The sequence below is a fragment of the Crocuta crocuta genome, unplaced genomic scaffold (genome assembly GCF_008692635.1).
Source record: "Crocuta crocuta isolate KB4526 unplaced genomic scaffold, BGI_CrCroc_1.0 scaffold337, whole genome shotgun sequence".
NCBI classification, from domain to species: domain Eukaryota; kingdom Metazoa; phylum Chordata; class Mammalia; order Carnivora; family Hyaenidae; genus Crocuta; species Crocuta crocuta.
In genome coordinates, this window is record NW_027528873.1 from 2,110,253 (window position 1) to 2,124,488 (window position 14,236).

The following is a 14,236-nucleotide window of genomic DNA, read 5'->3' on the forward strand; positions in this document are numbered from 1 at the left end:
GGCTATCCTGTGTGTTGTAGGACATTTAGCAGTGGCCCTGCTTTCCAGCCATCACTAGTACCTCACCACCAGTTACCAAGCCAAAAATATTACCAAATGTCCCCTGGGGGTCAAAATGTTCCCATTTTGGTTTAAAAAAGTAATAATAGACTATTGTTTGGGCCACTATTTACTGTCTGACTGTTAGATGCCAGGCAGTGCGTTAAGGACCTTACAGACAGGATCTTGTTTATCTGTGTCTACTGGGTTACAAGGGCCTTTTATTTTATTTTATTTTATATTGTTATGAGAAACACATAAAGCAAAAGGGTCGTGATTTCTCTAGTTAATTTGTAGGTTCTCCCTCTGCCCCCAGCCCCACCCAGAGAAAAGTGACCATGTCGGGCTGGGGCAAAGATTAGGGTCCTGGCTGTGTCACTTCTTAGGAGTGTACTTTTGGACATCCTTGTCACTCTCTTGGAACCTCATTTATAAAATGAAGATAATAATGTCATCCTTGAAAGGATGCTTATCACTATCACCTCAATGCCAGGCCACTGGACCTGGTTTATAGTAGGTGATCAATGCATGCTCCTTGAATGAATAGGTCAATGAAGAAGAATGCCTGGCATCTATCACAGGCACTGGCACTGATATGTGCCCCATCAATACTTTCTGTCTGACTGTATGTGTCAAAGGCACTAGCAGGCATTGGATGCTATGAGCAGGACAAAAACTAGAATGCCCTGCAGAGTTTGTGATCCAGGAGCATGGGAACAACAGTAAACAAGAATTGCAAGTCATTAAATAATTGCAAGTATGAAAATTCTGTGAAGCAGAGGTGCAGAGTCATCCACACGCTCACACTCACCTGGACACACACTCACACACAAGCACACCCAACAATGGGCAGGTGAGAGCAAGTATCTGGCGGTCCAGTCTGTGAGATTCTCCAGAGCCAAGGGTCTAGGCTCTAGAGAAGCTTTAGAGAAGTTTTCATTGCTTTTTAAGATTAAAACAATATGTGTGAAAGGTACACCTGATACACCATGTGTTACAAGGAGGGGTCACTTGATAGTGACCCTCTCCCCGCTTCCCTTCACCTAAGAGATGGCTTCTCCATATCATGTTCAGCCTTTCAAGCTTAGGTTAGGTGATAGTGTTGGTGGGCTGGGCACTCCTCCGTGCCCCCTCAGTCCTCTGTATGCTCAATTGTATGCATCCTTGCAATGGCCAGAGTCTGATCAGGAGCTCATGGAGGTCAGGGGCTGAGTGCCCCTTAGTGTCCAATGGCTATCAGTTACCCTCTCCCTTCCCTATTCTGCCCTGCACCTCAAGGAACTTTTTCCAGGCTCCCAGGCAGCAGGCTTTGGGCTAGTTTCTACCAGTGGGAGCACTGATGGAGATTAGAAAGTGGGAAGAAGGGAGGAGACAGGGTGCTTCTCTGTCTCTTCCTTCCTCTTCTATTCTAGGGGTGTTTGGGGACAGTGGCTGCATCTTCTCTGACAGCATCTCCTGCCATGGTCTAGCCTTACTTGGCAGTCCTGGTTTCTGGGTTCTGATAACACCACTCTCCTCCCCAAATCCCTGGTGGTATAGGCAGCTTCCTGCTGTTGCTAAGCCCCCAGTCGCTCCCCCATCTCCCACTAGGTTTCTGAGCTGTCTCAGCTTCTGTGTAAGCAATCCCCTATACTGAATTGCCTCCATATGAAATGCCTAGCATGGTTGTTTCCTGACAGGAGCACAATGATGCATTCTGTGTCCCCAGCCTTGACAGGAACTCTGATCAGCTGAGTGCATTTTCTTTTGTCACATTTCAAAGAAGATGGGATTTTGTCCACCTTTCCAGGCCTTGCACTGGGTTCCCCATCACGCTCCATGACCTTAGTGATCCGGAAGCATGAGGAGCAACTAAAGCGAGGACCAACCCCAGAAAAATCTATGACCAATTCTTTAAAGTTCTTGAAAATTCTGTTAGTTCATTTCTAATTCATTTTCTCAAGCCCCAACTTCTAATTGGGTCCATTTACATAACAAATGTAATCAGTGAACCAAAATTAAATATCCCCAACCTCTGCCCTTCTAATCAATCACAAGTCATGAGTGAAAAGAGCTGGTTCAAGTGGAAGAATTGGCTCTGGGAAGCCTGCTCTGTCCATCAGTTCTAACTCTGCACAGAGGTGGGACTAAACCCCCCAGCCTGGGAGAATGTGAACTAGTCATCTCCAGTGCTGTCCTGTCTGCCATGGAATTAGTCTTGAAGGAAATTTAGAGTGAATGCTGATTTAAGAAAAATGAAGCCTGATTTCAGATGATTGAGAAGAAATGGCTTTAGAAGTTGCCTGAATATGACAGGTGTCAGGAGGCTGCTGGGTGGGTTTGGCCATCCAGGATGGGGGCCAGCCACCCTGTCCCTACCAGGAACCACCTCCCAAGTGCAAGTTCTCAGGCTCTGGAGACAGACCTACTCAGGTTCAAATTCTATCTGGGCTACTTACCAGCTGTAGGGCCTTGGGTAAGCATTTGGTCAGATTCAAATCTCAGTTTCCTCATGTGTAAAATGGGTTCCTCTATCATAGTCCTGGAAAGAGCTGCTGGACAGAGGAGGTGCTTAACAGAAAGCCTATTATCCTCTCTTTGAACACTGATTCAACACCCAGGCCCAGCCTCTCGTGTGCCTGTCAGTACACTTGCTCTGTGTTGACTTGCCTAGTTGTACTTAGAGTTTCCTGTGCTTTGGGGAGTGTGGGGGGTGGGGACAAAACTAGAGAGACACCCTGGGGCTGTTTCAGCTGCGACTGTCCAGTCGTCACAGAGTTCACAGCTGCCCCTCTTTTCTGAATTTGCTCATGCAGAGTAGGGGTCCTAATTCCAAGCATCTCCCCCCTCTCTCCTCCCTCTTTAACCCCTCCCCTTCTTTCCTATCCTTTATCCTCCTCTTCTCTTGCTCATTCTCCTACTCCCCTCTTCTCCCCCCCCCATCCCCCATGACATTAGCACTTCCTTGCCTCACAAGTATCTGTGGCAGCCTCGCTGCTCCTTAAGCCACAGGCCCAGCCCAGGCCCTCCTGCTCCCCGGTAACTGGGGGCCAGTAGGTTCATGAAGGGGTTAGAATTGAGCCACTGCAGGGTGGCAATGGGCAACAAGGGAGAGGGCCTGCTGGCCTTGGCAATCATTGCCTTGTCACCTCACATGCAACAGGCCTAACTCAGATGCACAATCTTCCCTCCAGCCATGCTGAGGATCATCCTTTACCCACTTCCCCAAGTTTGCATCTTTGTTGCCTTACTTCCTCTGTGAGCTTCATGCAACCATTGCCTCGTTCAAGGGCTCTTAAATTTAAGCACCTCTCATGCTCTTGCCTTCCTTCTCATGGCCGCCCCCTGGCCCTGACACACGTCCCTCAACACTTCTCGCCTGAACTCCTTATTACAACAGCCTCTGAACAGATGAACCTGAGTCCTTCTCCCCACCTCCATCTGCCCTGCCCACAATAGCTGGAGCACTTTTCCTGGCTCCTGTCTCAGGCCACATCACTCTGTGCCCAGAAGCCTGCACTGGCTCCCCTGACCCTCCTGCTGAGGCCCTGCAAGGCATTTACAATCCACTCCAGCCTGAGATAGCAGCCTTCCTGGCCCTGGCCTCCTCCCTTCCATTATGAGTAGGCACTACCCTCCCACCTTTCCCCGGCCCTCTGTGCCATTTTCTGCCTAGTGACTTTGCTCATGGCAGCTCCTTCTCTGCTATGCCCTGCCCTTTGCCCACACCATCTTCCAGGGCCCGGATGTCCCCCCTGCCATGAAGCTGCTCCAGAGAGCATGATACCACTTCTCTTATGGGGCTCAGTATATACAGGCCAAAGTCCTGATGCAGCCTCCCAGAGAGATGTGTAGGTGGTCCCATGTGCTTTGACCACCTGTGGAGATGGACTGGGCTTTGTTGAGAGTGTGCAGTGTGGGTATGAAGGTGAATGCGCATTTAGAATAAATCATGCTTATGGGGCACCTGGGTGGCTCAGTCAGTTAAGCATCCCATTTCGGCTCGGCTCATGATCTGGCAGTCCGTGAGTTCAAGACCCCCATGTTGGGCTCTATGCTGACAGCTCAGAGCCTGGAGCCAGCTTCAGATTCTGTGTCTCTGTCTCTCTTTGCCTCTCCCCCATTCATGCTCTGTCTCTGTCTCTCTCTCAAAAATAAGTAAACATTAAAATGAATTATGCTTTAATTGAAAGAGGCAGGGCTTTTCATTGTGCCTGCCAAGCACCTGCAGGTGACTCACCTAGGGGCCTTGTAATAACACAGACTCGTAGGCCCTGCCCATGACCTCAGGGCCACAATCCTGAAGGGGGAGGAGGCAGGAATTTGTGTTTTTAATCAAGTCCCCTGTGATCCTCACATTTGGGGACTGTGTAAGGGATGTCAATTTTTTAAAATGTTTATTTATTTACATTGAGAGAGAAAGAGCAAGAATGAGTGGGGGCAGAGGCAGACAGGGAGGGGGAAACAGAATTCCAAGCAGGCTCCATGCTGTCAGCACAGAGCCTGAGGTAGGGCTCAAACTCACAAACCATGAGATCATAACCTGAGCTGAAAACAAGAGTCACATGCTTAATAGACTGAGCCACCCATGTGCCGCAGGGAAGTCAGTATTAAAACCTTTGGAAAGCAAGAGTTTTAATGAAGGACTCACTACCTCATCATACGTGTATGTATAAGCAAGTGGCACTGGGGAGGAGAATGAGTACTGACTACGGTTTTAGGCCCTGTGTTAAGATCTTGCCCAATCTCACTACTGCTTGTGACGCAGGCTCCAAAGTCCTTATTCCTGACTCTATAGGAGGAGAAATGGAGGCTGCACCACCGCTCAGCAGAGCAGGGTCTGAACTAAGGGCTGAGGCTGAAGCCCACGCTCAAGCTACTCCACAGTGCTTCCCATTTGTGAACTGGGGTTTTCCTGGGCCAGGCTTCTTTAATTTTCAAGATCAGGCCCCCACCCCTGGTTCGTAGCCCAGCCTATCCTCCCTCAGGACGGCTCTAGAGACTGGGGTTCTGAGGTTCTGAGAGTCTTTCCCAATAGCCCGTGTGGGATTACATGCCTCAGTGTAAGATGGATTTTTTCTTTTTTTTTTAATTTTTAAAATGTTTTATTTATTTTTGAGGGGGGGGGGCCTGCGTGAGCAGGGAAGGATCAGAGAGTGAGGGAGATACAGAATCTGAAGCAGGCTCCAGGCTCTGAGTTAGCTGTTAGCATAGAGCCTGATGTGGGGCTCGAACCCACGAACCGTGAGATCATGACCTGAGCCAAAGTCGGACGCTCAACCGACTGAACCACCCAGGAGTCCCAAAGATGGATTTTCAAAGGTGACTCCTTCCACTCTGTCCCTAAACAAGTTTGTCCGTGATGGGGGGAAGCACTGCTGTCATGAATTAGTCTTGAAATAGGCTGAGGGAACAGAAATATGAAGCAGGCAGGATTTGCCCATTTCACCCACAGTGAGTGTGGGACCGGGGGATGGGCCCTGGCCCACAATATCTGCCCAGCTTTGAAATGAGTACCTCAGATTCAACCACTTCTGAGTGCCACTTTCTTTGTTGAAAAAGAGGGATCAGTAGAATGAATAGAGCTATTGTTGGTCTTTTGTGCCACGGGTAATCTAATGAGTTAACTCTTCATTTGTGGAAAAAAATATGCTGAGAAAATCCCACTTGGAAATGGGAGTTTTCAATTATATTTGCTTTCTGTCATTGAAAAAGTGCCCTGCACATGTAAGGAACAAGTTTGTGTTTCCAAAACACTGTGCAGGAGTGAAACACTATGGCTAAGGGAGTCCCGGGGTTTAAGGTCCAGCTTCTTTGCTGCGGGACTTTTCAGAGCTTTATAAAGTCATTCTCATGGTAAGTTTCTAAGAAGGAGATATAGTTTTTATCATTTCCAAAGTTCATTTGACCATGAGCCTTTTCACAGAATCTTGGGGAGCTAACATCCCCTAGAACACACTTTGCAAAAGCTAGGATTGAAAGTTACTAATAATCAGAATCCCTGCCATGGACAGAATACTTGATAGCTCATCCCAATGGGCTTTCAGATGGATCTCGTTCTATAGGGCCTTCTTGAAGGACAAGGAAAGGGTGATTTGAAGCTGTTTTGTGCTAGGACAAAGCCGGGAGGGGGTATCAAGAGGGGGACTTGGGGCTTCTAGAGAATCTTGAGGGGGACTGGGGACAAAGAGCTTGCTTCACCAGTCCCTGCACTTGGCCCCTGATCTGCCCTGGAGACGAGCCTGCAGCTCCTCTGGAGGCTCCTGTCTTCCCCAGAGCCTACGGGAAGACCCGACCCCCACCCAGCCAGCATGATGCTCCTTCCAGGCACTTCATCCTTCTTGGGACAGGAACATGGCATAGCCGTTGGGGAGGACAGCTTGCCAGGAGGCCCATGGCATGGCTGCCTGGTCAAGGGCTTAGGCCAAGGCTGGCCCTGGGCCACTTGGCCAGATTACAGCTTTTCTTTCCTTCCTTGATTCCACTTAGGATGCTCAGGATTAATGAATGTTCCGTTCATTCAAATCGCACCAGAGTGTGCCAACACCACGTGCTACCTCTCTGGGAATAAACCTGCTTTTCAAAGGTAATGCTTACCTAATGGTGGGATTCTAGGCCCTGTTACAAAATGGGGAAGGAAATGACTTTGAGCTATGGTGCCTTCTCAGGACACCATGAATGATTCACCATAAATCTCTCCCTGTTGACTATCATGCTCTTCCAAGTGCACTATTCCATTGGTGTTTCCAGAAGGAAAATACAATTCTGCTCAGAGTAACAAACCTAATGTTCTGGAAGTATCAGGAGGCCTTGGGGGTACCAAGCCATCACTACTTAGTATTCACTCATCTGGGCCCCTGGGATGTGGAGGGAGTAACTCTAAATAATGACCAAAGTTAGCAGGAACTTCACTCTTATCACGCATCAAGTTCCATTCCAAGCACTATGTATGCATTAGCTTGCTTAATCCTCGCAGTAATCCAGTGGAGGAGATGCTATTTTGTCTTCTCCATTTTATGGAAGAGAAAAACATGGATAGAAAGGCCAATGAGGGGCACCTGGGTGGTTTAGTCAGTTAAGCATCTGACTCTTTGTTTCAGCTCAGGTCATGATCTGGTGGTTCATGAGTTTGGGCCCCATATTGGGCTCTGTGCTGACAGTGTGGAGCCTACTTGGAATTCTCTCTCTCTCCCTCTCTTTCTGGCCTCCCACTTATCTCTCTCTCAAATAAAGAAATGAAGAAGAAGAAGAAGAAGAAGGAGGAGGAGGAGGAGGAGGAGGAGGCGGAGGAGAAGAAAGGCCAATGATGTGCCCATGGTTACCTAGCTAAGAAGATGAGCAGCAAGACTTGAACTCAGGCTTCCTGCAAGTGCTCGGCAAGTCCTCTGCAGGGCCACTTTGCCCAGAGCTGAAGGGAAAAGGGATGTCCTGGGCCAAGAGCATCTAGTTCTGCAGACCTGCAGATGCCCTTAGAGGTAGCTGTGCCCATGCTGCTGAACGCAAAGTACAAACTGGAAGCCATCTGCATTCTTAAAATAGAATCTTGGAGAAATGAATGTATTATCCAAAGGCATGAATCTCAAAGGGCAATGTTCAAGAATTATTATGGGATACTGCTATTAGCCAGAGAGTGTTTCTGGGTGAAGTAATCCCCTAAACAAACTAATTAACAAAAAACAAATAAAATGAAACCAAAAAATAAACAACTACCACAACAAAAGCTACACAGAAAACCACCATGTGAGCAGTCACACTTTTGCCTGTGAATAAAACTGAGAGTTCTAGAAATAAAGGGAGATAGATATAAAAGGTTTCAAAGTACGGGAGTGATTTTTGGTTTTTCATTTAATGTCAGGTTTCAAAGAAGGAAGAATATGTTTGTCAACCGTTAACACACTCATTCTTTTTAAAACCCATCCAGATGCCTTAATGGGCTCTGTTAGGAGGGGAGGGCCCCCATGGCTGGCTCCCTAAGCTCACAGAGAACCCATGGAGGAAGGTGTGGAGCACATGTTCATCAGGCCCCCTCGTGGCCATTACTTCTTCTTGAACACTTGATGGCACACCTGGTCACCGCAGGTCAGCTTCTGCAAGGTTAGAAAGTGGGTGAAGTGACTAGTAAGCCAGACCTTCCTATGCCCACACCTCCCCACCTCCCTCCCTTCACCACCTCTTGGTGTCTGGGAGTTAGAGTGGTGGGGGAAGCTGGAATAAAGAGGACACTTAGTCATTCTGGGCAAAGTGCATCTCATAGACCCAATCAGCTGGCATGCCCTGCAGGTAGCAGTAATTTGATTTTGACACTTGAATTGAGCTTGAACAACTATAAAAATGAAAAATGCAAAGAAATTACCCTCTTGGGCGGGATTTTTCCTACTCCCGTGATTAAAGCAACATCTCCTAATTTATAAAAGGCAGTGAAGCCACGAAGGAAAATCTAGTAGAGAGAAGCATTTGGAAGGTGAGGGCCTGGGAATATGCTGGCTGGTGTGGTGTCACTCCATCCTGGGGGCTTTCTGGCCTCTGGGGATTAGAATGTCGGTTGGTGGCATGACAGGGTGGGGGCTGCAGAAGGACTCCCCCCAAGCCTGCCTAGCAGACAAGATGCTGCTTTTCATCTAGACAGAGGGAGCCCCCGGGCCTTAGCCGCACCTCATGACTCCTTGAGGGGGGAGGGAAAAATATGAGTGTGGGGACGGCCACAAAATTATTGCAGTTGATAATGAATCCATTGTCTTAGCCACAGGGACCATTGGGGATTGTACTACAATTAAAAAAATCCATCATCCAAACCAGAACAGGTAGGGAAAGCCATCAACAGAAAACACGGTGAATGCCTCCCATTTATCACCAGTTGACACTGCCTCCAAAATAAAGAACTCAGGTGAGCCAAAGCCTGACTCTGAAGGGCACCACGGTGACCTGAATACTGACACTGGAGCCAGGCGCTCACTTGACTTCATAGGTGAATGAATGATTGACTGAATGAAGAGCCATTTAACAAATGAGTGACCGAATGCATGAAGCAGTGAAAGATTTTCCCCTACTTGAATGCTGGACACATAAATTGCCTTGAAGATTGAAGACTGAAAAATTAACCTATCCGGACACATAATTCATTTCAGGAGATCAGCAATTGTTCCTACTGCTCTGTTCTAATACCAAGTTTACCTAAAATATTTCAGGATCAAGTGGGTATACCTGATGATGAGAAGCCAATGCCTGTGGTCCATAACGTGGCTCCCAAGCCCACCTGCCCCTGTCTACTCTACTCCCACCGCTCTTCTTCCCTGGGTCACATAATGGTGAGGCCTGGACTTCCCCTCCTTTGGGGCACCTTAATTTTCTGCCTCACATTCCTCTTCAACTGGTCTTTAACAGGTTCCCTGCATTCCTCCTTGGATCTTGGCTTCCTAACTCAGCATTTTGAACTTTCATTTTAATTGCAGCCGTTCACAGAAACAGCTATATAGATTTCTTCCTAGAGTCCCCGGAGCCAGATGGGAATGGCTTTCTGACTATATGACCACATGCATTTGGCTGGAGCTCAGGGGAGGAGTGCAGGGCCATTTTTCTTGTCAAAGCACCTGACGAGGTGAACCTGCAGTTTGTGTAAGTGTGTGGAAGGGAGCCGGGCAGACCCTGAGACTTACCAGGTGCAGCTTGTCCCCCTCAACCCACTGCCTCCAACCGCGGTTCTCCTTCTCCCCCTTCTGCACACACACCAGGACATCGCCTTCCCAGGTGATCAGCGTCTGCAATGACAGGTTCCCAGGCGAATCAAATGTATGGTCTTGATGGGGACCAAACAAGCTTAAACTTGCAGCTGCAGTTCCCACGGCCGTCGCCAGGCTCCTACTTGCCCACAGGGCAGAGCCCTCAGTTTCTGCCAAGCCGAGATCTGCCAGACTCACTTTCCACATATACCTACCATTCCCGCCAAACCAGCATATTGGGGCTGGTTCTTTTTTGTTTAAAGATTCTACTCTCCCATTTTACCATATTGTGAAAACAGCATTTCAAATCAGTGGGGGAAAAGATGATGCATTTGAGTACATAATGATGTATAATTTTTGGAAGGGGAAAATAGCAAAATTTCAACAGATGAGTAACAAACTGGGAAAATAATTGTAACACATATCAAAGACCTGACTTCCATATATATAAAGGGCTCCTGTAAATCAATAAGAAAAAGATCATTAACCTAATGGGAAATTTTAAAAAGGACACAGCCAACAGCTTACAAGGAAAAAAAAACTCTAGCAGATGGTTTTTACCAATAAGAAAACATATTCAACCCTACTCATAATAGGAGAAACGCAAATTAAGGCTGTTTTTTTTTCCAGATACAATTCATCATATGGTCAAAGATCAAAGAGTCTGATAACACACTGAGTTGGAGGAAGTGTGGGGAAGCAGGCACCTCCAGAAATGGCTGGTGGGTATAGAAATCGGTATGAGTCCTTTTGCAGGGCAATTTTATATTATCTTTTGAAATATGACATTGTGTATGCTCTTTGACCTGGAAATTCTGCTTCTGGGAATGTTTCCTACAGAAGCCACATTGGGAGGACTCTCTATTGTAGGGCAATAATACATGCAGAGAAGCTACCTAACTAGCAGGGGGCCACAACAGATGGCTCCGGTGCCATCCTCATCATCCAGAACCAGGAGGGTGGACCTTCCCCTGGTCCTGGGTTTCCTCTAGGAGGCAATGCAGACCGATTACTAGCACAGGGGCAGCAGCAGAGATTGAGAGCTCATGTTGGGCGGCCAGGCTGAGCAGACCAGTAGGTGGAGAAGCCATAAACCTGCTGAATTCCAATAGGCTCAAACTCCTGTTCATGGGGCGCCTGGGTGGCTTAATTGGTTGAGCGTCCAACTCTAGATTTCCACTCAGGTCATGATCTCATGGTTCATGAGTTCGAGCCCTGTAATGGGCTCCATACTGACAATGTGGAGTCTGCTTGGGATTTTCTTCCCTCTCTCTTTGCCCCTTCCCTGCTCATCCCTCCTCTGTCTCCCTCTCAAACAACAACAACAACAACAAAGAAACAAAAAACTGTGCACACACTTATGAGTTTTACACTCCCCAACTCCTCTGCCCTCTGTTTTGCCTTTTATTTCTCCTGGTACCTGCTTCAGGACAATTCATACCAGTCCTAGGTGATTCTCCAGGGCCACCCACCTTTGAGCCAAGATTAGAACTGTACATGCACCTCCCGAGACAACAATGTCACTTCCATGTGGGCAGTGGTTTTGTTTCAGTACTGTCCTTTCTCAGGGATGGCCCTGATGCCAGCTGGTTTTCCTCCAAGTATGTGTAATCCATAGTATGCCTCTATGAACATTATTATGCCAAGGACCAGATGTTTACTTTTCTATCTTGTAAGCCTACTTGGTGACAAACTGACCTGTGTTTCTTTAGTCACTGTCCTTACACATTTAGGTCTATTTTTTGGTACAATTTTCTTTCTACGGATAAGTCTACCTATTTCTAAAATATTTTACCTTGACCATATTATACATTTAATGTACAATTTTATTCCTCCTCATTTTACTCCTCAACACATTGCAGTGTTGTTTGTTACAGCAAAGGACTGGAAGCCTCATAAATTCTGTCAGTGGGTGGCTGGTTAAATATGTGTAATTCATCCATGCTGTGAAGCCCATGAAAGGAGGAGGCAGCTCTCTACTTATAGAGAAGGGCAGTCTCCATAGTGTGTAGTTAAGAAAGCAAGGAGGGCCATGTGCATAAAACAAGGCGGGAGAGCACATGTGTGCATATGCTTGCACATATTCTCTTCAGGGAAGTAGAAGAATCCTTGATAGTGTTTGTCCCTGGGGAAGGAACTGAGAGACTGGGGACCAGGATGGGAAGGAAATTTCACTTTTAACTTTTTAATTTTTTAAAACCCACTCTAAAATAATTTAATGATAAAAATTCCCTATGTTTTATAAAGAAAATGTCTCCCTCTTTGGGGCCATCCTAAGCCTTACATCTTTGAGTGTCTTGGAGAAGCTTAATTCACAGGTTGTTCCCTTTGCTCTTCTGGGAGGGGAGATGTTGTCTGGAATATTCCAGAATTCCCTCTCAAATATGTGAGAAAGGAATATTTATTTGTTATTGTTCATCATCAGTCTTGGGACTAAGTTCCCTCCCAAAAGGATGAGAAAGGACTCAAAACATATTGTATTTGGGCAAAGACCTTGTTTTTTCACCATCCTCCTTCAGCCCGCATTGCCTTAGACATCATGGACACCTAATACATGTTGATTGAACTAATATCTGTTGCCCCCAATTGACAATAAGCTCCATGAAAGAAGAAGCTACACCAACTGTTCATTTCTGCAACCCCAGACTTGGCATAGTCACCAGCCAGAGAAGGTGCCTGGTAAGCAGTGTTGCATGAATCGGTGATTGAGTAATTTTGCTGAAATGGAATCTTGAGGTAAATCCACATGGGAGAATTAACAAGCATATGTATCCTTCATTGATAATGGTTCTTGGCAATGACTCGGCCGGCCCACCTCCTTCCCTTGGTTTCTCCAGTACCCCTGGAGTGCACACATGGGACCATCAATATGGACACTGGATGGCAACTGTCCATCTACTTGTCTGCTTCCTCAGGAGGCTGTGAGATCTTTCAGGGCAGAAAGGGGTCCAATTCATTACTTTACCAATAGATCCTGACCCAGGCCTCACGTGTAGTAGGGCTTGGCAAACATGTAGAAGGAACAAAAAAGAAAAATGTTGGTGCATGAGGGCCTGTTTTCTGTTGATAAATCTTAGTAGGCAGCAAGATTAACAGTTATTCTGACCCTAAGTAAATTCATTACCAATGAATTATGGTAATACCTACAATAATGGCAACATCTACAATTTTATAGTCTTACTCTTACATGAAACAGTCAACAAGAAGAGAGGAGAGAATGGTTAAATGAACTAAAATTCCACAATTCAACTTGCTTTTAGCTGGTGTCCCTCATCCCTGCATCAGAGGAGGTTTTAAAAGATGCTCAATTGCCTTAGAAGATCTTGAGGCCGAGGAAATGGATATAAGGGAGGAAAACCATTGCTTGCAAGATAAAGGGCGAAGAAGATGTGTTTGCAGTGAATTAAAGAAGGAAATTGGGTCCACACTGCAATTTCCTCTATCTCAGTGTCCAAAGTTAACATCATTAAAAACAGCTCTGTATGGGAAATTAGATAAGGTCCTGTATCGACTTTAAATTTATAGAACTTGATAACTATACTGTGATTACATAAGGGAATACCCTAATTCATAGTAAACACTCAATTATTTAGGGGTAACATATCAGATTGTTCAGAAAAATATATTTATATAATAGCGAGAGAACATGTACAAAAGATAAAGCAAATGGGCCAAGATGTGAACACTAGGTAACTCTCAGAAAAGAGTATACAGATGTTCTTTTCTACTTTTGTGCAAATTTTCTGTAAATTTGAATCAGTCCCCAAAGGTTATTTTTTTAAAGGACAATAACAGCTATTTAACTTAAGAGGATTAAAGGGCACTGTTACCATGTTTAAACCTTCCCAGTGCACTTACCCTCATGAAAGAGTTATTCTGGCAGTGCCCACCATCCCCTCCTGCAATCCCTGAGGTGGGGACCTCCTATGTTTCCCTTGGGCTCCAGTGGACATCACAATGGCATTATTATTTCTCAGTGCCATCGTCTGTGTCTGCTTTCCCCTGCCCTTACTGTCTGACCCCAATTACTTATTGTTTTTGAGATATAATTCATATATAATTTACCCTTTTAAAGTATATAATTGAGTCATTTTTAGTATATTCACAGGGCTGTAAAACCATCACCACTATCTAAATCCAGAACATTCTCATTGTCTCCCAAAGAAACCCCACACCAATTAGCAGCCACCACCCATTCCCTCTGCCAGGGGGCAACCATTTTCTGTGTCTACAGATTTGCCTATCATGGACATTTCATATAAGTCACACAACATGTGGCCTTCTGTGTCTGACTTCTCTCACCTGGCAGAATGTTTTCCAAGTTCATCCATGTTGCAGCAGGTATCAGTACTTCATTCCTTTCTATGCCTGTGTGCTATTCCATTACATGGCTGTCAATTACTTCTTTTTAATGTACTTTTATTCTGGGTAGCTTGCATTTTTTTTGGTTTTTGTTTTTTTTTGGCTTGTGTATTTTTTAAAGGGGCTTAAATCCTCTCAGA

The 14,236-nt window shown here is 46.1% G+C and overlaps 1 protein-coding gene across 2 annotated transcripts in view; it reads right to left on the reverse strand.

Annotated features, from left to right (window-relative positions):
• Positions 1-7,845: 7,845 nt before the first annotated feature.
• LOC144225487 (retinol-binding protein 2) overlaps positions 7,846-14,236 on the reverse strand; it is a 67,160-nt gene continuing 60,769 nt past the window's right edge. For both annotated transcript variants that reach the window (XM_077756685.1, XM_077756686.1), the window contains 2 exons: positions 9,672-9,773; positions 7,846-8,105 (listed from right to left, as the gene is read on the reverse strand). In XM_077756685.1, coding sequence (XP_077612811.1) covers positions 8,055-8,105; positions 9,672-9,773 — 153 coding nt within the window. In that variant the 3' untranslated portion in view covers positions 7,846-8,054. The remainder of the gene's footprint in view (positions 8,106-9,671; positions 9,774-14,236) is intronic.